Below are 25,411 nucleotides of genomic sequence, written 5' to 3' on the forward strand. Positions count from 1 at the left end.
AGGTTCTGATCCCAGGGTCCTGGGATTGAGCCCTCTGGTGGGCTCCCTGCTCAGCAGGGAGTCTGCTTCTCCCTCTCCTCCCCACGCTTTCCTCTCTGTCTCTGTCTCTCTCTCTCTTGCTATCTCTGTCACTATCTCTGTCTCTCAAATAAATAATTAAAAATCTTTTTTAAAAAGGAGGGGGTTGAAAGGAGAGAACCACCTCACAAGACAAAAACAAATTCACTTTGAAAACAGATTTTTACCTCCTTTGCAAATATAAGTGCTTTTGTACCCCTTTCTCTCAGGATCCAGGCCCTTACACAGCGTCAGAAAGCTTTGGCAACGTTTACAAAAAGGGTCTTTAGTTTTAAAGGTGGCCCTTCTGCACCCCTTGCCCCTCACGACATTCATCTTTCAGGAGAGAGACCTTTATATTCACAGAGGGAAGGACAGGAGGGAGTTAACATTGGACCCACTGAGAATGGTCTCGGTTGTTCATCTCAGTCCCTTGTAGTGGGGGCAGAATTTCCTTCAGATACACCGAGTCCTAAAATTAACCCCAATGTGCTGAATATAAGACAGGCATGTATGGCATAGAGGGCAGTGAATAGTAATGATAGAACTTTATAGACTTCTACTTGGATCTCTTCTTAAACCATCATGGTAAGATGAAATAAATATAATCAGATTTGATTCACCAAAAGAAACATATTACAAACTACTCCCTGAATATCTTGGAATCTAGAAATCCTTAATAATGGAGAATTTGGGCCTGCTTTTTAAATTTAAGTATATACAAAGGACATATTAAAAGAATACATAGAAAAGACATATTAACGTGCCAGCAATTAGTAGGGTATGTGCTCTAAAGTATTAGTTAGGAAGCAGCCCACTCGATGTAGGCAGTGTTTCTAAAAGTTGCAGTGGTGACTTAGGTCCTGTAGTCATGGAGACCACCTGTGCCAGTGGTGATGGGATACAGCCGAGGGTGTTCTCAAGCGCCCGTGCTATCTAAGGAAATGGGTGTAGCGTGTTAGCAGCCAGGGTATTTGAATTATTGTCTTGTTGGACTAGAGGCAAGTCTCTTAGCCTGCTTCGCAGCATGGCCCCCTTTGATGGAGGATGAAAAAAATCCCTTCTTTCCTTCTGCTGGGAGAGACCACGATCCCAAACAGGCCAGATGCTTTGATTTTGGGGAAGGAAAGTTGCTGTTTTTGAATCTCCACTCTAGTCGCATAGGGTCCATTCTTCACTCTAACCAGTTAATGCCTACTTTCACCAAATCTTCAGTGTGGCTCAAACTCAACATGCGCCAGAGACAAATAGGACTTGACGGATCTCTGTGAACTTGTCCAGTGAGGAGCGGCATTCACTGTCCTCCACCACCTTCTGTCTCTTTGGCGTGTGTGATTTATACATTTGCTCAAATGCCTTGTTCTGGGAGTCAGGAGCACAGCAGTGGCCCTTACATTCTAGTGGCTGTGACCCAGTATGACACGGGGTTGTTGCCGATCTGCTTCCCAGGCGGCAGATTCTGAGATGCAGGTCAGGAGGATGGAGTGCAAGGGGCTTCTTAGGGGTGCTTCTGGGATCAGTGCCTGGAAGGAAGAGGAAGCAGCAGCGGGCAGGGAGAAGCTCCTCCCCAGGAAGCCAGGACCTGGGATGGTCCTTCAGTGGTCCCACATCGGGTTAAGTGTGGAGCCTTTGTACCCACTTGGTGATCAGCCACTGGAGACAAGACACCCCTGGAAGGACATGTGACCTCGACAGGAAGGTTTCTTTTAGCTTGAGACAGTCCCCGAAGAGTCCACCCAGCATCTCACTAGCAGCTGAGGCCCACTTTCCAGCAGCACTGCCACCAGATGGGGGAACAGGTCCTTCACCCAGCAGCTGGCCTCCGGGTGCATCATACTGACCATCACGAAGGTTTAAGGGGAAACTGAAAAGGAGCCTCGTAGAGGGGATCACAGCCACCAGAATACCCACAGGTATCTTTATTGGAAGAAGTAAGTCTGTAAAGTGAACTTGGGGAGTTTACAAGACACTGCCATAGAAAATACAGCTTTCCAGAGAATGTATGTATAGGCGGGGGGACATTCAGGTCTGTCATCCGGCAGATTTGGGGAATATGCATCATGTTAATGCTTTGTCAGGATGTCATACACAAGAATACATCTTCGGGGACAAAAGCTCTTGTTTGAAGGGAGGTCTATTAAATATCCATTCCAGAGTTACAAAGAGAAGTGACTTATTTTAAAACTTGTAATCAAAGGGGCATCTGGGTGGCTCAGTCAGTTGGGCGTCTGCTTTTTGCTCGGGTCATGAGCTCAGGGTCCTGGGATCGAGCCCTGATTCGGGCTCTCTGCTCAGTGGAAAGCCTGCTTCTCCCTCTTCCTCCACTCGTGCTCTCTCTCAAATAAATAAATAAAATACTTTTTAAAAACCTTATCATGGACATTTTTTAGAAATATATTAGAAATATTAAGTTCAAAGGTGGGAGAGACTCAAATCTCTTACATTCATAAATATCAGGAGGGCAAAGTGGGTAGAGTGAGACCAACATGAACTGCCTTTGGGGAAGGGTTTCTGAGCCATCAGTGTGGGTCTGCATAGGTTTTGCGGTGGGGTTGAATACGTATCAGCAGGACATTCCCCAATATACTTAAAATTTCTCTCAAATCCAAAAAAACCCACCTTATGCATGTTTAAATTTGCTTTCTTTCTTCCTAACCAGTCTGTGTCCTAAAAATCAGCTCAGAAGAGTAATAAACACAGGGTAGTAGTGACAAGCCCGAGTTCAAATTCAAATTCCTCTCCCTTGGAACCTGGGAAAGGTTAGGGAGTCACTGTGTTCCTGAGTTATTTTCTTCCTGAGTTAAAAACGGGGGGTGGTGGGATAATAATTCTTCCCCCAGGGTGACTGTAAGGACGTGCTGGCCAGCATGCAGTCCGGGCTTCCTAACGGCAGCCTCTTTGGCCAGCGCCCTCTTAGCTCCAGGTTGCGAGTGATTCCGCTTCATCCCGCCCAGGCTTCTAGTTGGATCCGTGCTCTCCGTATCATGTCTCTGTGTCCTCAGTAGTCTTCTGAGTTTTTCCTTCGGCCACAAACGATGAGACGGGAACGGGAAAGCATCTCTCCCCACCTGCCCAGCATCTCACACACTTCCTCGTTCTAGCAATCTCGCTCTGGGGCATCACTTTGGAGTGACGGTCCGGAATGCCTATCCTCCACGGTTCTTTCCTCTCCAGTACCGTCCTGCAGCAAGACTGCCATGTGTCCAATCTTTGGTTCCCCGCAGCACCCAGCATTGTACCCAGTAGAGCATAATTGTGGCAATGACATTGCAGACTGTACTTTCAGGAAGCACACGATGAAATTACATTCTGAGGATGTGTGTGTGCCTGGGTGTGATGGCATAATCCTGCCACGTACCCCACTTGGCTCCCTGCTCCTCTTGCTGTCTGTAGGAGGACACGTCCCAGTCCTGTTCCGGCACCTTCTTTGCAGACCTCTGCTTGTTTTCAAGCAGTTCCCTTTCTGGAAGATCGTCGAGCCAACTTGAGCTGTCACTTGTGTCATCTCACAGTTGTGTGTTGTCCTCAGAGAGGAGCGGCACCCTGAGAAAATTTGGCATTTTGACGAGGACTTGACTTTTATGAAGCAGTGTCTTGGCAGCCGGCCCCTTGCACCAGTGAACTAGCTACACCATTAAAAAAACTTGTGAACTTTTGGGGAGGCTAAATGTGGAGAGGAGCTCTATATGTTTTGATTCTAAGTCATCAGGTCTTTTTATGACTCGTCTTTTCGGAATGAGATTCAACCACAGTAGTTTTGACACTTGCTGCCTGTAATCCCCGACCTCACGGAAGACTAGTCAGTGACCGTGCTTTCAGGCCTCTACATTGTACGGTGTTCGACACAGCTCTCGGAAGGCTCTTTCAATACGAGATAACCTAGTTCAGAAGCAGTTCTTTTAAGCAAGTGTTATTTTTAAAAGAAGACAAAACATGAATGCCTGATGTTAAATGAGAGTATCCTAAAGTTTTCAAACACTGGTTGAAGGCTTGCCTGGGGTATAACAGATCTTTACGCAATGGAAACTTTTCTCCTGAGCCAGTGCAAGCTTAAAATGAAAATAGCTGCTTCAGTAGGCTTGTTCCGGCTGCCCACGTGGCCCCCATGATGAGCGGGGCTGTTCCAAGAGGGCAAAGGATGCGGTCTTTAGCACCAAGGGGCTGGCTGTTTCTCTTGTAAGGAAGTCTTCCTCTGAACACTCTTTAATGAAAGGCAGAGCCAACACGAGAACAGGCTGGCCAAATCTTGAAATCCTTGAGTGAGAGGATACCTTACAAACGTGTTTTTTTTCCCTCCTTTGGCACTTAAGAAGGACGGCTTCCATGCAGCACAAGGCAGCACGTCTTTGCAAGGTTGGGCGGGTGTTTCTGGAACTTACCACCTCAGTCGATGATGCGGATTCAGGACCGAAAGTTTCTAGAAGAATTTGGAGACATTCATAAATGGTAGCTGTTTAAGGGAACGAAGGAAGCTTTGGGTATAGAGTTCCCGATATTCTTAATCCCTTCAGGCTGGGATTGGAGCACACATCTCACAAAACGCCCAGGGACAGACGGCTGCTTCCTGCCACTGTGCTTGGCTGCCATTTCTGCGTGTGGCCCTGCAGCCCGCAGGCCTCCTGGGGCGTCCTCTAGAAGAGCAGGCGACCGCTGGCTTGAAAAGTGTGGGAAACTCTTAATACCCACGGCTCGTAAGGGACTTGGTAACGCACATGCTTCTTTGAGGGCAGATTAGAAGCACCCCGAATCCTCAGACATACCTCCTATTCATTTTTATCTCTAATTTGGGCGAAAACAATGATCCAGATTCATTGCTGAGTGTTTGGAGATTTACTGTTCAGTGAACTATCCTGCAACCCTCCCTTCTCCCCGAGCTAACAAGCGTCATGGCCCTGCAGTCACATAACGAGCCCGTGGTCAGACAGCAGTTGTCAGCTCCTGATTACCCCCTTCCTTCTCCAAAGCCTTTGATTGCCTTTTGGCCTCTCCCATTTGTCATGGAATAAGAAGGTAGAGCAAGCAGTGGTGAACACTGTCTGCGTGGCGAGGTTAGGTGACGTCCGGGTCATACACAGCAGTCAGACACAGTAGGGGCTGAATGATTCCAAGGACAGGGAACAGAACTGAGGATGGAAAGGAGAAGCAGGGGCGCCTGGGTGGCTCTGTTGGTTAAGCGTCTGCCTTCCGCCCAGGTCATGATCCTGGGATCGAGTCCCCTGTTGGGGTCAGGAGGGCGCTGGGTGGCGGGCACAGGCAAGGCGCCTCTGGCTTAGTCAGGACTTTATAATACCGTGGTTGGGGGAGCTACAGGCCGCCAGGGAGCCCAGCGGGGATCCTTCGAAGTCGTGGTTCTTTAGATCTATAATCAAAACTGGGCGCCCATCTCATCCCTCAGTGGTTGGTTTCTGTCTCTTTCCGGCCAGAAGTATGGGTTTCAGTTGGCCCTGGTGAACACTCACCACAGTGACCGGCTCGAGGCCACCATAATGAAGGCCTTACCCTGTCCTGTGGGAGCGCCCTGTGCACTTCTGGTCTCTCGCAGGGGAGAGCCGGGTCAGGAGCTGCCCGGAGGCCCATGTCTATGTGCTTCTCTCCGCCCCTGTTGGGCTTCAGCTGCAGGGGTGGGGGTGTCTCTCATCAGCTTAGGTCAGTGAAGCCTTGCTCAAGTGTCTGAAAGGTCATTTTAGTGTGTGGAAAAAGCAACTGTGAGGGGCGCCTGGGGGCTCAGTCGGTGAAGCGTCTACCTTCGGCTCAGGTCATGATCCCAGGGTCCTCAGATCGAGTCCCAACTTGGAGCTCCCTGCTCAGCCAGGAGTCTGCTTCTCCTTCTCCCTCTATCCCTCCCCCCTGCTTGTGCTCTCTCTCTCATGCTCTCTCTCTGACAAATAAATAAATAAAATCTTAAAAAAAAAAAAGCAAATATGAACATCAAATCACACTCTGCCAAAACAAATACTCTAGGCTGCCTTCCTGCGAGGTCTTGGTTCATCTCAAGAATATTTCTAGCCAAACACACACATGAAAAAATGTTCAACATCATTAGCCATCAAGGGAATACAAATCAAAACCACCTTTGAGATACCACCTTACACCAGTTAGAATGGCAAAAATTGACAAGGCAGGAAACAACAAATGTTGGAGAGGATGTGGAGAAAGGGGATCCCTCTTACACTGTTGGTGGGAATGCAAGCTGGTGCAGCCACTCTGGAAAACAGTGTGGAGGTCCCTTAAAAAGTTAAAAATTGAGCTACCCTATGACCCAGCAATTGCACTACTGGGCATTTACCCCAAAGATACAGACGTAGTGAAGAGAAGGGCCATATGCACCCCAATGTTCATAGCAGCATTGTCCACAATAGCTAAATCATGGAAGGAGCGGAGATGCCCTTCAACAGATGACTGGATTAAGAAGATGTGGTCCATATATACGATNTAGCAGCATTGTCCACAATAGCTAAATCATGGAAGGAGCGGAGATGCCCTTCAACAGATGACTGGATTAAGACGATGTGGTCCATATATATGATGGAATATTACTCAGCCATCAGAACGAATGATTACCCAACATTTGCAGCAACATGGACGGGACTGGAGGAGATTATGCTAAGTGAAATAAGTCAAGCAGAGAAAGACAATTATCACATGGTTTCACTGATTCGTGGAACATAAGGAATAGCAGGGAGATCGGTAGGAGAAGGAAGGGAAAAATGAAGGGGGGGTAAACCAAGGGGGAAATGAACCACGAGAGACTATGGACTCCGGGAAACAAACTAAGGGTTTTAGAGGGGAGGGGGATGGGAAGATGGGTTAGCCCGGTGATGGGTATTAAGGAGGGCACGTATTGCATGGAGCATATAACTGGGTGTTATATGCAAACAATGAAACATGGAACACTACATCAAAAACTAAGGATGTACTTATGGTGACTAACATATCATAATTTTTAAAAAAAGAATATTTTTAGCCATCATAATCTTGGTTATGATTTTTTTTTTGTCTAGAATAGAGATGAATTCTACAAGTTCCTTTTTCTTCCTCACAAGGAGTTGCCACATTGTCTTATTTATTTATGAGAGAGAGCTAGAGGGAGGGAGGGCAAGTGGCGGGGGAGCAGAAGGAGAGAGACAAGCAGGCCTTGTGCTGAGCATAGAGCCTGACTTGGGGCTCAATCCCACGACCCTGAGACCATGACCTGAACCGAAACTAAGAGTTGTTCGCTCAATGGACTGAGCCACCCAGGCGCCCCAAGCCCAATTTTTTTGTTTAAATGAAAAACAAAACAAGGGGTGCCTGGGTGGCTCAGTCAGTTAAGCCTCCAAGTCTTGGTTTTAGCTCAGATCATGATCTCAGGGCCCTGAGATCGAACCCCACATTGGGCTCCATGCTGAGCATGGAACCTGCTTGAGATTCTCCCTCTCCCGCCTCCTGCTTGCGCGCTCTCTCTCTAAAATAATAAATAAATCTAAAAAAAAAGAAAGAAAAAAGCTTCAGAACTGAATTAATTCAGTACTTTTTAAAGCAACATCTAGTATGAATGTTTTGGGCTTCCTCGACTTTTTTGTTTAGCCAGACAAAGGTTTTTTTTTCCTCTCCACATTTTCCCCTGAAATGAAACTCCTATCCCAAATCTGCACTCCCGTAGGCATATCTAGGACTGTTGACTTTTAGAACTGTTGGTAACATTTGCTTTAAAAGTCTGTCATCCAGGGGTGCCTGGATGGAGCAGTGGGTGGAGTATTGAATCTTGATTTGGGCTCAGGTCATGGTCTTGGTGTCGTGAGTTCAAGCCCCATGTAGAGCTCCAAGCTCAATGCAGAGTCTGCTTGAGATTTTCTCTCTCCCTCTGCCCCCCCCCACACTTTCTCTCTCTCAAATAAATAAATAAATAAATAAAATCTTAAAAAAAAAAAAAGCCTGTCATCCATGGTACCTGGCTGGCTCAGTCAGTGGAGTATGTGACTCTTGATCTCAGGGTTGTAAGTTCAAACCCCAGGTGGGGTGTAGAAATTACTTAAATATAAAAATAAAATCTTAGGGGCACCTGGGTGGTTCAGTAGGTTAAGAATCTGCCTTCGGCTCAGGTCGTGATCCTGGGGCCCTGGGTTGGGTTCCCTGCTCAGCGGGGAGTCTGCTGCTCCCTCTCTCTCTCTGCCCCTCCTCCTATCTAGTGTGCCCTCTCTCTCTCTCTCTCTATTAAATAAATAAAATCTTTTTATAAATTTAAAAATAAAATCTTAAAAGTCTGTCATCCAACTTATCTGGATGTTCCTCTCACAGCTCTGCTGGGACTAGGTAGACATTCCTTCTGTCATCTTCGTGCAGGAGTGGACAAACATCAGGAAGACCAGGACTTTGTTTAGCATCCATTACAATTTCTTTAGTAGATTAAGCATTTTGAATTTTCTGGTTTGAATATAATAGAAATTATTTCTTCACAATTATAATATACCTATTAGGGTAGAAAGGTATGCGCTCTCACATTCTTGAAACAAATGGTGTTTCCCTTGGAGACTTAGAGACATTATCTGAAGAGAGCATGGTGGTGTAGAATTGGGCAGGGAGGTATGGTTTTCTAGATAGTTCTTATAGATCTGGAGATTGGTAGCCCAAACCGGTACATTAAAAACACCATTTATAGAAAGGGAATTAAAAAAAAAATTCTCCTGCCAGCCTACTTCCTTCCAAATACTAACACAATTCTTCAATTCCTTTCCTCCAAAGAAAACTGCTGTTTTTGTTTACCTTCATTTCCTATCTACTTAGTTCTTTGGAACTAAGTCAGCAAATGCTGCCTCCAAAAGCCCCACCAGCGAAGCAAGGACCACCACTGCCAGGGCTCTCTCCCTCCTCCATGGGGGCTACAAGGCCCCTGCCTTCCTTGTTGCTATTTTCTTTTTTTTTTTTTTTAAGATTTTATTTATTTATTCGACAGAGATAGAGACAGCCAGCGAGAGAGGGAACACAAGCAGGGGGAGTGGGAGAGGAAGAAGCAGGCTCATAGTGGAGGAGCCTGATGTGGGGCTCGATCCCATAACGCCGGGACCACGCCCTGAGCCGAAGGCAGACGCTTAACCGCTGTGCCACCCAGGCGCCCCGTTGTTGCTATTTTCACTACGTGACCGCTCTATTGAGATACCATTCACATGCCAGACAATTCACCTGTTTAAAGTTTGCCAGTCAGTGGTTTTTAGTAGGTTCACAGAGTTGGGCAACCATCATCACAATCACACTTAGAACATTTTCACCGCCCCCAAAGAAACCCCACGCCCATTAGCAGTCACTCCCTGCTTCCCCCAATTCCCGCAGCCCTGAGCAAACACTCACCTACTTCCTGGCTCTATCGATTTGCCTATTCTCAGTGCCCTGCTTTTCATGCTCTGCCTCTTCCCCAAGGCCCAGTCTTCCTCTCTCGCATCCCTGTCGGAGGCAGGCGACAGCGCAGGCATCTCCAGAGAACAAGAGGAGTAGATAGCAACCCTCTCCCACCAGGGCACGCGCCCCTTTTCTGGCCCTGGGTACCCTGTCCCCCTGCCCTTGGCACTGGGCCTTTTCTCGGTCTCTGCCTTCTTTCCTTTCCCGGGCGTAGGCAGAGGGGGTTCCTGTGGAGGGCAGCTTCTTGTTTGGGGGATTAGGCAGCAGACTGAGCCCACAGCTGTTTTTGGCTCCGTCCCTTAGGTCAGCACTCAAGGCCAGGTGGAGCACAGAGACGGTGCATGGGGACACACAGCAGCTTCAGGGCCTGTTCTGTTTATACTCCAGCCTCTAACTCTGGCGAGAGACCTCAGATGGGCTGGGGGTGTAAGAATGTAAGTCTTCCAGGACCCAGGCCTCTGACCTTGAATAATTATGGGATTAAAACCAGAAATGAATAGCATAAAACAAAAAAGCAAGAACAGACTAGTTCTATCTTGGCCACTTTACTGAGTAGTTGTATGATCTTGGGGTCTTTTCTTTGCCCCTGAGCCAGCGTTCACACCTTCCAGGGAGGTAGCTGGGCTGATTGGCCTTTGTGTTGTGTCTTTCAGCCTGTGGGTCCTACAGTCTGCCCTAGAACACAAAATGGTTGTGTAGGAGCTGCCCTTTCTAAGCCCGTTTTCCAAATGAAATCTTACGTTGGAATTTCTTGCTCTGAGGTTGGATTAGACCTGTGGGGGTTATGTACTCTGCTCGTACTTTGCACCCCTCACTCAGTGTGGTAGTTGGCATGTGTCTTAAGCTGAAGGTCTGTTGCAGGCCAGTTGCCCATTTAATTCTGCTGTCTGTATACCTAACCAAAATAGATTATCTAAAAATCTTGCGCATAGCCCTATTGAAACACTGAGTTGGGAAAGGCAAAGTAGGAGGAAGAGGGTAAGAGCATTAATTTATTTCCTTACACATTTTATTTGGTTATGGTTGTTCTCATCATCACGTCATCCTAACAGCATCTGAGATCGTTGTAATTATTAACTACAGGGACTTTTGTTATGCTAAGAGCCCTAATGATTTTTAGACTTGCAAGTTTTTTTCTGTTGAATCACTGCGCTAAACTACTTTGCATGGATGGGAGCAACATGAGAAATGTCTTCGGGTGAGTCTGGGAAAGCAGGAGAGGGAGGAGCGCAGGTGCTGAATGGACGGGGGACAGGATGGTCTGGAAAGAATAAGGTGTGGAGAGAAAAGATGAGGCAGGAAAGCCTTACACCATCCATGGTGGCCCTTCGGATGATCCCACCGGCCTTCAAGAAACTCTAGAAAAATCACAAAATGAATGGTGTCGCCGGATTTCATATGAAGCTTTCCAGTTCTGGTTGCCAGAGGGACAAAGCAGACAGACATGGTGAAGACGCAGCTGACCTTTTGGTCACAGTGACAAGACAGCCTGCAAGCTCTGTGGGTGGTCGGGGGCGGGGGGCATTGGATATCTGAGGCTCCTCTCTAAGTGTGAAGTCTGGTAGAGCTGGAAAGCTGGATGAGGAACAACTGTCGTAGAGAGTAAATGACGAGCGGATTCTACATTTTACATCTTTCTGAAATCCCATCTCCTCCTCTCTCTTCCCATCACCCCTGCTCTAGTTTAGGTGACCTTGAGGTCTCGTCCAGACTGCTTCCCATATTCAGTATTTCCCACACGATAGCCAACATGATCTCTCAGACACAGATCTACCCACCCCATGTCCCTTTGTGTTCGACTCCTTCCCACTTCTTTCAGATTATTAATATCTTTCAGATACTATTTCCTCGCCAAAGTGTTCCAGATCAGACCCCTTCCCCAAACATGTAGATTGACACCCGTTTCCGTAACACCCCGTAGTCATCTCGTTGGAGCCATTTCCAGGCTCTGAAGTAACCACCTCTTTTCTTATCTAAAGCCCTCATTAGATGGTCAAGTAGACAGCAAGAACATTATTTACACTGTTACATTTACATTGCCTGATGCATAGTAGATGCTCAAATATTTGAATGTATGATTCAGTAGATGCTATGGAGTCGGCTGGAGGTGTGGTGACATTGGAGGTGTGGTGACCATGAAGGATAAGTAAGATGTGACTATGCAGAGACAGGCACTGGAGACATGAAAACAGGCATAGGAGATGGCAGGTGATTTGATGTGTTTAGAGTACAGAACAAGAGTTGGCAGACCACAGCCTGTAGGCCAACTCTGGCCCCCCACCTGTTTTTGTAAATAAAGATTTATTATAACAAAGTTAGGCTTGTTCATTAACACACTGTCTATAACTTTCACAGTACATGGACAGAGTTGAGTAGTTGTCACCATAAAGCCTGCAAAGGCCAAAACATTTACTCCCTGGCTCCTTACGGTACATGTCACCACCCCTGGAACAGAGTAGAAAGGGGAGAGTAGTAGGAGATGAAATGTGAAAAGTAGGTAGGGCCAGATCCTGGAATTCTCAGAATGAAGTGTGAATTCCTTAGTCATATGTTCTGTAAATGACCATACTAGATTTTTTAAAACCCATTTCTCTTTCCCTTGGTCCTGTGCTCAATAGAAAGTATTCAGTCAGGAACATTTTGTGCCCATTTTCCCTCACAGTACCCTGCCCCTTTTCTAATGCCCCTCACACTGACCCTGTTCTTAGAGGGAATATTGAAGTTCTCAGGGACTGTCCACTGCTAGGTATGCAGACTGATATATTACACAGACCTAGTTAATATGAACCTGCTCTAATTTCAGCTAGAGAAAAAGTATTCTTAAATTCAGTCTTTCCTGCTCCCCCCCTCCAAAATCTCAGGAAAGGTGGAGCAAAAAGATAAGCTAGGAACTAAAATTAAAATCTTAGGGCATATTGTTTTAAAAGTTGATATTTTAAAAAGAAAGGTATACAAAACCTGATCACCAAGAAAGGAAAACGAGAAGCCAATCTGTCTAGTAAATACAGATGCAGAAATCCTAAACAAAATATTAGCAAATCAAATTCAGTGATGTATAAAAAAGATAACATTACAACCAGATTGGACTTGTTCCAAGAATGCAAGGTTGGTTTAATATTGGAAAATCAACCATTGTAATTCAGTTTCATTAACAGAATAAAAGAGGAAAAGTATATGAGCATGTCTCCTCAGTCTCCTCAGCCAGATCATTCTTTCTGTGGGGAGCTGTCCTGTGTGCCCAAGGCTATAGCGTGCCCCACCCGCTAGATGCCAGTGACACCCGCCCAGTTGTGACAACCAAAAGTGTCTTCAGACATTGCCAAGTACCCTGTAAAGGGTAACATCACCCCCAACAGAGTATCACTCTAATACATAAAGAAAATGATTTGACAAAATTCAGAACCCAATTATTACATTAAAACCAACATACTCAGCAAAGTAGGAATAGAAGAAAACTTTCTTAATCTGATAAAAGTCATTAAAAAAAAATCTACAGCAGGGGCGCCCGATTTGTTCTGTTGGTAGAGTGTGGGACTCTTGATCTCAGGGTCGTGAGTTAGAGCCCCACTTTGGCAATAGACTTTACTTAAAAATAAATAAATAATAAAACTTTATAAAAACCCTATGGCAAACATGATACCTAATGGTGAGCTGAAAGCTTTCTCTCTGATACTGGGAACAAGACAAAGATGCCACTTCTATCCAGTCGACTTGAGAACCCAGCCAGTACGATAAGGCAAATGAAAACAAATGAATGGGTCGCAAAATTAATGGAAAGGAGGAAATAAAAATCTCTCATGTGCAGACACCATTGCGTTTGTAGAAAACTGAAAAGAATCTACAAATAAACTGTCAGGATTACACAGCCAATTAGTTGAATTTACTTATTACAAGAACAGTGTACTTTATATCGATGGAGCATGCAACTCTTGATCTCCAGGGTATAGAGTTTACTTAAAAAAAAAAAAAAAGCAACAACTAAAAATTTTTTTAGAAATTTTTTTTAAGTGACATTTATATTAGCATCAAAAAACATCAAATACCTAAGAAGACATACAATGTCAACTGCATAAAATCTCAGACTGGAAACTCCAAGACATTCTTGAGGAAAGTTGAGGAACCAAATCAACGCCTATCCAACATCAGTGCATCAGTATTTCCCAGAGTGTTTGTTAACACATAGACCGGAGGCCCTCAATGTGTTTGATTTAGCAGATCGGCGGTAGGGCGCAAGAATTTGTAGTTCTAGGTACCCCATATTGGAGGATTCAAATAACATTGGGGAATTCAGTTCTCCTCAATTTGAGGAACTTCTGTGTCGTTCCAAAGTCCCAGCAGAGGTGCGTGTGTATCTGGGAGGATGGAAACTGACAGCTGATACTAAAATTTACATGGAAATAAAAAGGTCCAAAAGAGCTAGCACAGACTTAAAGGAGAACAGCAAAATTTGGAGGACTTTAAACTGCCAGATAACGAGACTTACAATAATTAAAACAGTGTTTATGGGGCATCTGGGTGGCTCAGTTGGTTAAGCGTCTGTCTTCTGCTCAGGTCATGATCTCGGGGTCCTGGGATTGAGTCCTTCTCCCTCTGCTTCTGTCTTTCAACCCCCACCCCTCCTCTTGCTCTCTCTTGCTTGCTCTCTCTCTCTCAAATAAATAAATAAAAACTTTAAAAAATAAAAATAAGGGGCGCCTGGGTGGCACAGCGGTTAAGCTTCTGCCTTCGGCTCAGGGCATGATCCCGGCCTTGTGGGATCGAGCCCCACATCGGGCTCCTTCCACTAGGAGCCTGCTTCTTCCTCTCCCACTCCCCCTGCTTGTGTTCCCTCTCTCGCTGGCTGTCTCTGTGTCTGTCGAATAAATAAATAAAAATCTTTAAAAAAAAATAAAATAAAAAAAATAAAAATAGGGGCGCCTGGGTGGCACAGCGGTTAAGCATCTGCCTTCGGCTCAGGGCATGATCCCGGCATTATGGGATCAAACCCCACGTCAGGCTCTTCACTATGAGCCTGCTTCTTCCTCTCCCACTCCTCCTGCTTGTGTTCCCTCTCTTGCTGGCTGTCTCTGTCTCTGTCGATAAATAAATAAAATCTTTTTTNGCTTCTTCCTCTCCCACTCCCCCTGCTTGTGTTCCCTCTCTCGCTGGCTGTCTCTGTCTCTGTCTCTGTCGATAAATAAATAAAATCTTTTTAAAAATAAATAAAAATAAAAATAAAACTTTTATTGGTATATGAACAAATAATTGTCATAGACAGACATAAACAGACCCCACACATGTACTGTCACCTGACATCCAACCAAGGCCACCTATAGTGGAGAAAGGATGGTCTTTCCAAGGCCTGGTGCTGAAATAATTGGGTATCAATTTAGAAAACAATGAATCTTGACTTCACGCCACACACAGAAGTTCATTCCAGATTAATTGTAGCACTGAATATGAAAAATACTGCTTCTAGAAGAAAACAGGTGAATATCTCCATGACCATGGAGTAGGTCGTGGTTTCCTAAATAGGACCCAAAAAACTCTAACCATGAAACACTACACTACATAACTTTAAGGACTAGTCATCAAAAGACCCTCATTAAGAAAGAGAAAAGGCAAGCCAGTGAATAGCAGAAGATATTTGCAACAAATACATCCAACAAATGAGGTCTATCTAATATGGGTAGTACTATATTTTTTAAAAGACAACTTGATAAGAACAGGCAAAAGATGTGAACAGGCGGGACTTCATAAGAGGATCTCCAAATAGCCAGTTCAGTATTATTAAAAAAAAAAAAAAAGCACACAACACTGCCTTCTTGGGAGTGGATGGAAAATCACGATGGGACGCTGGCACGTTCCTGCCACGGAGGGAGAGCCAGCGGGCCTCCTGGCGGGAGTGCACCTGGGACAAGCACTTGGGAGAGCTGTTTGTCTATGTCTACCTAAGCAGACACATGTCTGTGACCCAGCAACACTACATGGGTTTATATCTGGTGGGGGTATATTGCTGCTTCTCCCTAGCAGTGCTCCACTCTGTCTGCTGACCCAGCCCATGCCATTCTGTCTGCCCACCGAACCCGGCTGCAGTCAGTCGGCTTGCCCCGAATCTTCCTGCCTTCAGGATTAAACTCATACAGCCAAGCCAGCTTGAGAATTTTGCATGTATTCTTGGGTTGATAATATCAAAAACAAACGAATGCCTTAAACCGGCTCTAAATTCGTGAAGCCTGCAGGTTCTTTGATGGGCCTGGGAATCAGGTGCTTTGGGTGGGCGGGCATTTGTGTAACCTCTCAGATCCCAGTGTGAAAAGCACTCTCCTGCACCACCTGGGTCAACAATTTTTTTCTCTTTTTTTTTTTCTTTTAAGTAGGCTCCACGCTGAGCGTGGAGCCCAACATGGGCTTGAACTCACGACCCTGAGAGCAAGACGTGAGCTGAAATCAAGAGTCAGATGCTTAACCGATTGAGCCACCCAGGTGCCACCCAGCCACCCACCCCCGCCGGGGTCAGCTCTTAATCACGTTTGCTTCTACCACTTTTTTTTTTGTTGTTTTATCAAAGTTTTCACTCATAGAGGGTCAAGTAGTTTCATTGGGTTATGAAAAGCACCGTCCTCCCATTTCCTACTCAGTAGAAGACATGATCTCTTTTCTTTAAGATTTCATTTATTTTTTTGAGACAGAGGGAGCAAGCAAGAGAGAGAGCACTAATGAGGAGGGTGCAGAGGGAGAGACAGACTGCCCGCTGAGCGGGGAGCCCAATGCGGGGCTCTATCCCGGGACCCTGAGATCATGACCTGAGCTGAAGACAGACGCTTAACCCACTGAGCCACCCAGGTGCCCCTAGAGGACTCAACTTTTAACTCACCCTGTTTCTTTGTTAGTTGCCTTCATCCCCCTCCCACTGTCACTATGGACATTTTCCTATAAATCCTGTCAGTATTTCTAAGTATGCAGATATTTAAGTCAAATTGAGACAGCTCCATTTTTCTATCTGAATTTTTTTTCACTTAGCTTTATATTCTTTTGAAAACACCATTTATGATATTCCATCTGTGAATGTGCCTCAATTAGTTTAACTACATACACCATTATTATTGGACATTTTGGGTTGTTTCTTGTTTGTTTCCTTGCTACAATGAATACGACATAATTCATATATCTGTGTGCATATTACTATAGGCAAATGGATTCACAGATACATGCCTTTTCTCCAACTTTAGTTTTCTGTGGTTAATAACTGCTCGGGTTTTATTTGCTTGCTTCATGTTCTTCGCCCTCTGGCGGGCTCTGAACTAGACTGGTTGTTCACTGCACCGCTGACATCCTGGGGTTCCCTTTGGCTTTCTCTCATTCTCTCCTGGTCCCCAGCTCCCGGGGCCTTTCTCGGTTTACTCCCTTGTCTAGGGGAGCAACTGCACTCCCCCACCACCCTGCAGAAGCTTCGTGAGAAAGGCATACGCGGGAGATCCATTGTGTAGACCTCACCTGTCTTAAAATCATCTTTATTTTCCGATCACCTCCTTTGGGTAAGGCATAAAATTCTAGTTCTCAATTCACTCAGAATTTTGAAGGAATCATGACGTTGTCTTGTGGCTTCTGATATCGCTGCTGAGAAGTCTGTTGCTGTTTCAATTCTTGGTCTTTTGTTTTGTGACCTGATTTTTGCTCTGGGAAGCTTTCGGGATCTTGGTCCTTGGCATCCCGAGATTTCAATGATGTGCCCTGATATACGTCTGTTTCATTCTCGTTCGTCAGGTTGTTCTAATGATGACCTTTCCATCTGGAGACTCAGAGCCTTCAATTCTTTTACTTAATTATTTTGATACTTTCTTCCCCTCTACTTTTTTTTTTAATTTTATTTATTTATTCGACAGAGATAGAGACAGCCAGCGAGAGAGGGAACACAAGCAAGGGGGAGTGGGAGAGGAAGAAGCAGGCTCATAGCAGAAGAGCCTGATGTGACTCGATCCCATAATGCCGGGATCACGCCCTGAGCCGAAGGCAGACGCTTAACTGCTGTGCCACCCAGGCGCCCCCCCCTCTACTTTTCTGATTTATCTTTCTGGGGCTCTCATTATCAGATGTTGGCCCTCCCATATTTATCCTCTAATTTTCTTCTGTTCCCTGGTTTTGTTTTTGTTTTTTTTAATCGTCTCTTTGTTTTACTTTACTCATTTCTCTACTTTATCTTGTAGGCTTTGGTTTTATTTTTTAGTTCTGCTGTCCTAGTGTTAATTTCTAAGAGCTGTTTTGGTCCTCTGGCTTTTTTGTTGTTGTTTTTTTAAAAGCATCATATTCTTGATGGATTCAGTATCCCCTCGTCTCTCTGAGGATATTAATAGTCATCTTTTAGAGATTGTCATCAGTTCTGCATAGTTTGTTTCTGGAGGTTGTTTTCTTTTCCTTTTGGTTTGTTTGGGTATGTCTTTCATGGTAAAGGTTTTTCTCAGCTGCCCAGTGATCCTTCTGCGTGTGCACATGCTCAGAGAGGACGTTGAGAAGCTGATTAGAAATTCTGTGCGGCGGGGGGGTTGTTGACTGTGGTCTTCGCTACTGTAGGGGGATCTCGCTGAGCTGCTTTGTTGGGGAACCTGTGGGGTCGGCCCTTTGGCTTCATTTACTCTCCGTTTCACGATCCTTCACCATCAGCTCTCTTCAAATCCCTCTTTTACCTTCTTTAAGAAAAAACATCTATTTTCTGCGGGGGTGACCTCATTCCTGCTGAACCAATTCTCTTCCCACTGTCCTCTTGTCCCCCCCACCCCCGCAGAACTGCTCTGCACCCCCAGTGCCTGAGCCGGCGGGTGGGGGGGGGACTCCCCTGTCCTCATCAGGGTGGTTACTGGCATCCAGCAGCTGCTGGCTGGAACTCAGCTTCCGTGGGTCTTCAGAGTCGATTACACCTGTCCTGCTGCTGCCTAACTTCCCACATTTCTTGGCTGCTGTCTCCTTTCTTATTATTTTTGTCTTTGTGATGTGCGCCTTTAAAACAAATCCTGTTGTTGTAGCGAGGTTTCCTGAGGAAGAGGACATAAATATGTGCATTCACGTCACTATCTTTAACCAAAGGTGTCCCCCCCCCACTGCTATTATGGGATGACATCTGAGAGCAGTCAGTTGAGAACAGTGTTCCAAGGAGATTTGAAGAAGAGTTATATTTTTTGTCATTGACTCACCAGGAACCGTAAGGCTAGAGTTGGGAATAGGTTCTAAGACCCTTTCTTTGCTATAGCTTCTGGGCAGTGTTCTTTTTCACAGAGGTGCGATGGGGAGGGACACGCTTGTCGGTGGGGTCCCCTGAATGGCAGACTGTCCCCAGCGGGACCTCTGAGAGGGCTGTGGAGTCTGCCGTGGGCTCTGCACAGATCCCGACTTTGTCTTATTTTGTCTCTTCCGTGAAACGACTGTTTGCTTTATCCCTTCTATTCCCAATCCCTGCACCTGTTGTGTAGGATGACGAGAGCCTGAAGTACCTGACACATGAGGAAAAGGATGTCATCCTGTTTTTTGAAGAGACCATTGATTCCCTGGAAGACGACTTTGAGGAGCAAGTCCTGTGTGACAGCCACTCTCCGGGGTCTCTGGAAGAGCGTGCTTCCGGTCACTCTGAGCCGGGAGAGGTCATCGATTTAGTGCAGCCAGCACCGGAGGCGGGAGAACTGGAGTGCCTCCCGGCTGGGACGGAGGCTGCAGGTGAGGTCTTCCCCTGCGTGTGGCCAGTATGGACGCGGTGGGGCTCGTCGGGTTTCTGCAGAGCAGAAGCTTGCTCTTGGTAGAGTGTCCAACCACGTAAATGCTTTTGTAGCATATTAGGAGAGAGCACACGAAGGGAAATTCCGAAAGGGCCAAAGTAAAGAATGAGACTAGCTGGCCACACAAATCAGTTCTTATATGTATTAAAAAAGAAAGAAAGAAAATTGGAAATAGACTTCCAGGTGTAACAATTCTTTCTACGAAGAAAACGTACAAGGTACTTATATTTCAGCCCTTGGGTTTGATCTCAGGTTTTGAGCAATCTTATATCCCTGTTTCTCTAGCATGATTTTTCAAAGTGGGAGTATTTGAACTGAAAAGTCAGCAGCTTCAGGAAAACAGGAAAAGAGCAGACAAGAGTTTGGCTCAGCCTCTAGTAGGCTGTAGGCTTGGAGGTTTGCTTGATTCAGGGCGGCTCAAAGGAGAGGCATGCTTTTGTCTTTTAAACCCTGTGAGAAGACCAGATGGGGTGGACCAGGCGGGATTGTCTGGTGCTGATTTTCCTGATTGGAAAAGATACTGGAAATAAACCTGGGCAAGGGGATAAGGATTGGAAAGATGAGGGAGAAACAGAAGCGGAAGTACTTTGGCACTTTCTACAAAATACTGCCATTTGCCACAAGCCTCTAGAAATATTTTTTCTTGTGCGTGTGTGTGTGCGTGTGCGCGCGTGCACGCGTGCAAGGCCACGTATTACATCGAATTTCACAGACCGGGGTTCTAGACTCCAGAGGTGGAGTTTTGTTTGCAGCCATGTCAGCAAAGAAGAGACTGTAAGATTTTCCCATTTTTATCACACATCTTTAAAGTGTAGTTCCTAAAGTTAATTTGAACTGCTGATCCTTTAAAAATGCCTGATCACGTCCTTGTGCCAAGGGAAACACTCATGGAGACCAAGCCGCCCTGCCCATCCGTCTCTAACGGGGTATTCTCACATCAGTTGTAAGTGCCTGCCCCGGCAAGCGTTGTGTGGGAGTCTGAGCATAGGGATACATCAGACACGGCTTACGGTTCTGCAGCAAAACAGAGGTGCATGAATGTAAGTGCAGACAGCACTGGGCAACCTGCCGTCACATCTGTGAAGGGTATAGTAGAGGCTCAGAGGCTGGCGTATCGAGTTCTACCCGGGGCTGTCGGATACACCCAGCCTGTGTTCGTCTAGAGAAACCTGAGGCAGGGGTGGCCCCCAACCTTCCCGCCTCCATTTCCCCTCAGTAACACCCCCTCCCTAAGGTGGGCTCTTAGTCCCTCCTGGTGCACACGTCCTTAGAAGCCTGCCTGCTCAGTGTGCACCCCAGGGACTGAGCATTCAGACTGGAGTCTCCCGCCATCACCGACTGACGCCTTCTCATCGCGCGGTGCTGAGACTCACGTAGGATGTTCTCCTTTACTGGGCCATGGAGTTTAGCTGACAGGATGCTGACAGTGCTGCTGACGTTGGCATTATGTCCCTTGGAGGCCCTCGTCAGTTCAATGAGAAGGAAATGGGATGCATTTATTTTTACCTAAGCTGGTAGCTGATGAGGATTCTGCCTCCTTTTCAGGGGCTGGCCCTGCCGGGAAGGAAGACATTCCCGTCCTTGAAGGCAGGAACCCAGAGGCCGACGGTCCTCCCCTGCCAGACTCCGCAGCTCCAGAGGCCCCTCCAGTGCCGCCCACCCAGCCTATGGTTGCAGTGGCCGCGCCCCCCAGAAAGGAGCTGCCAGCTCCCACTCCCCCCGCAGAGCACCCCAAACTGCCCCGCTCCGTTCCCACCCCACTGGTGATCGCTCAGAAAATGTCTGAGAAGTTAGCTGGAAGTGAAGCACTTTCACCCGCGTCCCCCTCCAAGGAGGGCAAGCCGGGGGAATGGAGGACACTGCCTTCGGGGGCTCCTCGGAACGGGGACCCCTTCCTGTGGCACAGACACGCGGCCCAGCCCCTGCCCAAGATCCACCGCTTCCCGAGCAACATCAGCGTGACCAACAGCGCGGGGAAGGAGTTCAACAAGACCATCTCCAAAGCAGCCGTCAACGTGCAGGAGCGGAAGGCCCGGGTCTTGGCCAACATCAATGGCGTGTCTTTCCTGACCACGGGGGAAGCGGAAGACCGGGCCCCCAGGGCTGATGTCGCCGAGCAGGGCAGAAGCATCCAGAGCAAGCCAGGCCCGGTCCAAGAAGCCACGTCCACGCGTCCCGGTGGCCACACCAGCACCCAGCAGTCCAGAGGCGTGCAGACAGAAGAGTGCCCGCCGATGGCCAATGGCTTCCAGAGCATCCACGACGTCCTCAAGAGTGAGCCCAGTGCCTTCGTCTCGACTGGAAAAACTGTCACCTTCCATCCAGACCCGGCGCTTGCCAGCAAACTTGCACGCCAGAACGCCAGCAGGAGCCTTTATGAGCACCGGCAGCCGGACTGTGGCCAGGATGCCAGAAAGCGGTCAGGTTCACTGCCCAGGGCTGTTGGGTTCAGGCCCCAGGGCATCACTGTCCAGTTTTCTGGCCGTGGCTCCACAGAGGAGGCCCGCCGGGAGGCCCTGCGCAAGCTCGGCCTTCTGAAGGAGAACTTGTGATGGAGGATGGGGTGGGGCTGGAAAGGCACGATGGCCAGACCCGCGTGGCCTAACACGGATGTGCCTGCGTGAGGAGCAGTGGCCACGGTCCCAGGGCTGTGCCCTGTGGAGGACGAGAGAGGACAGGTGCCAGGACTCCGCAGTCCAGGCAGAGGGAGTGGGGACAGGAAGTGCTGCCCGACGCCACTGCCACATTGGAGCAGGACGATCCTTCCGGGAGAGTCCGGTCCCGTATCTTGTCTTCCTTTTTCCGGGAGCTCAGAGAAGAACCCTGACAACCCTAATACCATATCTTTTTTTTTCTTTTTTTTTTTTGGATTTAGAAGGAGGGTGATTGGGTCTGATTTGTTATTCTTCAGTCTCTCATCTAGACTCTTATCCCCAGGACATGATGCCCAAGCCAGGTAACATTTCCGACACTCAATTATCCATGAAAGGGATCTTCTCTTCCTTTTCTGAGAAAATAAAACGGAAATGCCCAATTTTCATAACATCTCAGAGCATCTCCTTTGGTTTTTCTGTTTGGTTTTCAGGGGTAAAATTTGGTGTGTTGGCCCTAGATGTGCCTTTGTTTTTGGATATAATTTGGTTTGCCCATTTGTTTTGTTTTGTTTTGTTTTGTTTTTAATTGAAAATTGAAATGAACCCTTCAGAGTATGATTTACTGTAATTTTGAGTTACGGGAGTGGAAGGAAAAGTTTGGATTTGGAAAAGGTGGTAATTTTCATCAGACTACGGGGGCTGTCACTGGGAGATACGTGGGTGAGCGTGTATTGTGTATATACCTGTACATAATGTGTGTTTATAGAAACGTGTTCACACGCACATACATTCGTGAGTCCACATCCGTAGACTTCTTAAGACCCTACCAAGTAACTTCAAGATGCAAGCCCTTCCTACTCTCTTGACGGATGCGGCCATCCCAGCTGTGACGGGGGACACAGAGATTGGTACCTTTAAGGGCACATCTCCATAATCAAGAGAGCTTCTTGCTCACACATGTGTTGCTCTGTGCCCAAGGAAGGTAATACTCCAAGTAGGCTTCCAGAGAAGCAAGATAGTTCCTTTTCTTCATGAAGAACATTTTTAAGGATGTATCCCCTAATTTTAACCTGATTTCCATTTATCACCCAATTTTAGTTGTGCATGTTCCAAGGTAGCTAGTAAACAGAAGGAAACAAAAACATTCTTGAGATCCCTCCTGTTCTGTGAGCAAGATCTCAGGATTAGTCTCAAAGGGGAAAAAACCCCAGCAAACTAGGTTCCACAGTCTGAGAAGAACTGCTTTTCTCCCAGACTGTGTGTTATAGGCTGAGTTGTAGCCACAAGCATTCTTATTAAAACTATTTAAGGCTGGAGTCTTAAGCCTCTAAAAATAGGCTAGGAAGGGCCGCAATTGCAAGTCACGCCCTTTTGTTATTATGTCTCAGCCCCTGTCACAGAATCCGTTTCCTCCTGTTGAGTATTATTTAAATTAAAACTTTTAAATGCACCATAAAGCACATCCTTCATAGTATTCAATTTGCCTTGTAAGTTACATAAAATGATTGTCATTTTTTTCCCTTAGAACTACAGTATCTAGTGTCCTCATCCCGCCCGTGTCCTCCTGAAACAATCTTATAGATTCTTGAAGGTCTTAATTTTAATAGGTGCTTTGATTTTACAGGTTTTTAAAAGAGTTTTTATTGTACTCTTATTTATGTTGGATTTGTTTGAAGAATTCTGGAGGGCTGTATTACCTTTTCACGAAGTGAGATGCCATACACAGTGTTTAAAATTAGAGGGTCTTGATATGGGTAACATTTTAAATATCCTTTAGATATGAGAATTATCTCTTTTATGCTATCCTGTGACTTCACTGTGATTAAGGTCAACGTGACTATATATTGGTATATTTGTTCTCATGATGACGTTTTGGAAAAATAAATTTAGAGATTTATCTTAAGTATAAACAGCTTTGTTTTTGCATTTTATTCTGGCACTCAGTTATTTTCTTTTAAATGGTTATATCCTTCCCTTGCCTTTATTCATAATTATACTGGCTATGATTCTGGCCATTTCTTATGCTCAAAACCCTAGTAATTAAAGCCATGTGTTTTGTACAAGGTTCAAATGATAGCTGTTAATGCAGTAACCTGTATGTGTACGGATCATGTTAACAAAAACATCTAGTTTAGGGGCACCTGGGTGGCACATTCGGTGAAGCATCTGCCTTGGGTTCAGGTCATGATCCCGGGGTCCCGGATCGAGCCCCGTGTCAGGCTCCCTGCTCAGCGGGGAGTGTGCTTCTGCCCCTCAACTCACTCGTGTTTTCTCTCAAATAAATAAATAAAATAAAATAAACACCTAGTTTGCAGAGGGGCATTAGTTCTCTTGCCATAACTACTCCGTGATAGGACATTCACAAAGGCTCATCTTCAAGAGGATGTTAAGGACCACGTTTCAAAGCAAAACCATAATGAAAAGAAAAGATGAATCTCAAGGGCCCAGTTTTTTTTTTTTCTTTTCAAAGTGATACCTGTAAATCAGCCTCCATTTCTATGAAACTCTTTATCTTAATGCTTAAAAATCAGGAGAAAAGAATTCTTTGCTTTTAGGCAGGTATGTACACACGGCCAGTCTCGTCCGCACACAGTAATACTTCTCAGTTACCAGGGCAAGCATGTCTGTTCCGGGCCCTCCTCCTTCCCGCTCTGCCGTGTGGCTCCTCTGTGCTCACTAACCTAACCCGGGAGAAAGTCTGATCTCTGCTCTTCTCCCCCCAGCTGGCACTATCCTCTTACAAGGCCCGTTGAGGAGATAGACACGGGGTGTCTTGAGTCTGTCGAGGTGCACACGGCGGTGGGTCGGGCCTGAGCCCCTCCTGCTGTTCCCTCCCTGTGTGGCACACACGGACCTGAACGGTATAGGATTCTTCACACAAAATTCCTCATGGGGGGCTCCTGAGGTCAGCTCCCCATTTTCCTGAAGAGGTTAATGGAGTTGATAAGTGAGGCCTCAGGAGACCCTCAGGATTGGGCTTTTTATTTGTAAAAAAATCAGAAAGGTATTCTCTTCGTTAAATTCCCACAGCTCTGGCTATGAGGCCTTGGACCCTTCAGAGGATTTGGTGGTGATGTTTTTGGTGTAGGTGATCTAAGAAATCAGCTCTTGATGTTTATTCAAGAGGAACAAGAGAGAGGAATAAGATAAATATGAAAACAATACACTCTTATCGAGAAACGCATACCTGCTGTGCCAGGTCCCTAATGCAGGAGGCAGAATGAGGTATTGTTTCCTGAGGAGTGTTTTTGATACATTTTCTCCCTCAGCTCTCCCTTGAGATCTTAAATGTTTGTCACCAAACCCTCGTGTTCCCTGAAGGCTCGGAGCTGGTTTGCTGTGTTTTTCCCCTGCTCCAGCCTGTGACCCCCACTGCCTGCCTGGGGGGCAGGAGGAAGGGGAGGCGTGTGAGGAATGCTCACCTGTGAAAGGTTCGTGTTGTCATTGAAATGACAAGCTGCCAAACAGGTTCTGTTTGTTCTCTTCACAGCAAGGCTTTCTCCGGCTTTCAAGTATGGGAACAAGTTGGCATATCCTTTTCTAATCTACTCGAGGGACAAGCCCTGCTTTCAGATACCTGAGAAAAGAGAAGGCAGGGCTGTAAGCCGCCACGTCCTGGGAAGATGGGGACTCGAACTGCATTTG

General features: G+C 46.4%; 1 protein-coding gene across 2 annotated transcripts in view; it reads left to right on the top strand.

Moving 5' to 3' along the window:
- The window catches only part of PROSER2 (proline and serine rich 2), a 43,129-nt gene extending 19,457 nt beyond the window's left edge, over window positions 1-23,672 (top strand). For both annotated transcript variants that reach the window (XM_002925151.4, XM_034644018.1), the window contains exons 3-4: window positions 18,873-19,113; window positions 20,718-23,672. In XM_002925151.4, the coding sequence (XP_002925197.2) occupies window positions 18,873-19,113; window positions 20,718-21,724 (1,248 nt within the window). In that variant the 3' untranslated portion in view covers window positions 21,725-23,672. The remainder of the gene's footprint in view (window positions 1-18,872; window positions 19,114-20,717) is intronic.
- Window positions 23,673-25,411: the final 1,739 nt, after the last annotated feature.

This window comes from Ailuropoda melanoleuca, chromosome 15 (assembly GCF_002007445.2).
Source record: "Ailuropoda melanoleuca isolate Jingjing chromosome 15, ASM200744v2, whole genome shotgun sequence".
NCBI classification, from domain to species: domain Eukaryota; kingdom Metazoa; phylum Chordata; class Mammalia; order Carnivora; family Ursidae; genus Ailuropoda; species Ailuropoda melanoleuca.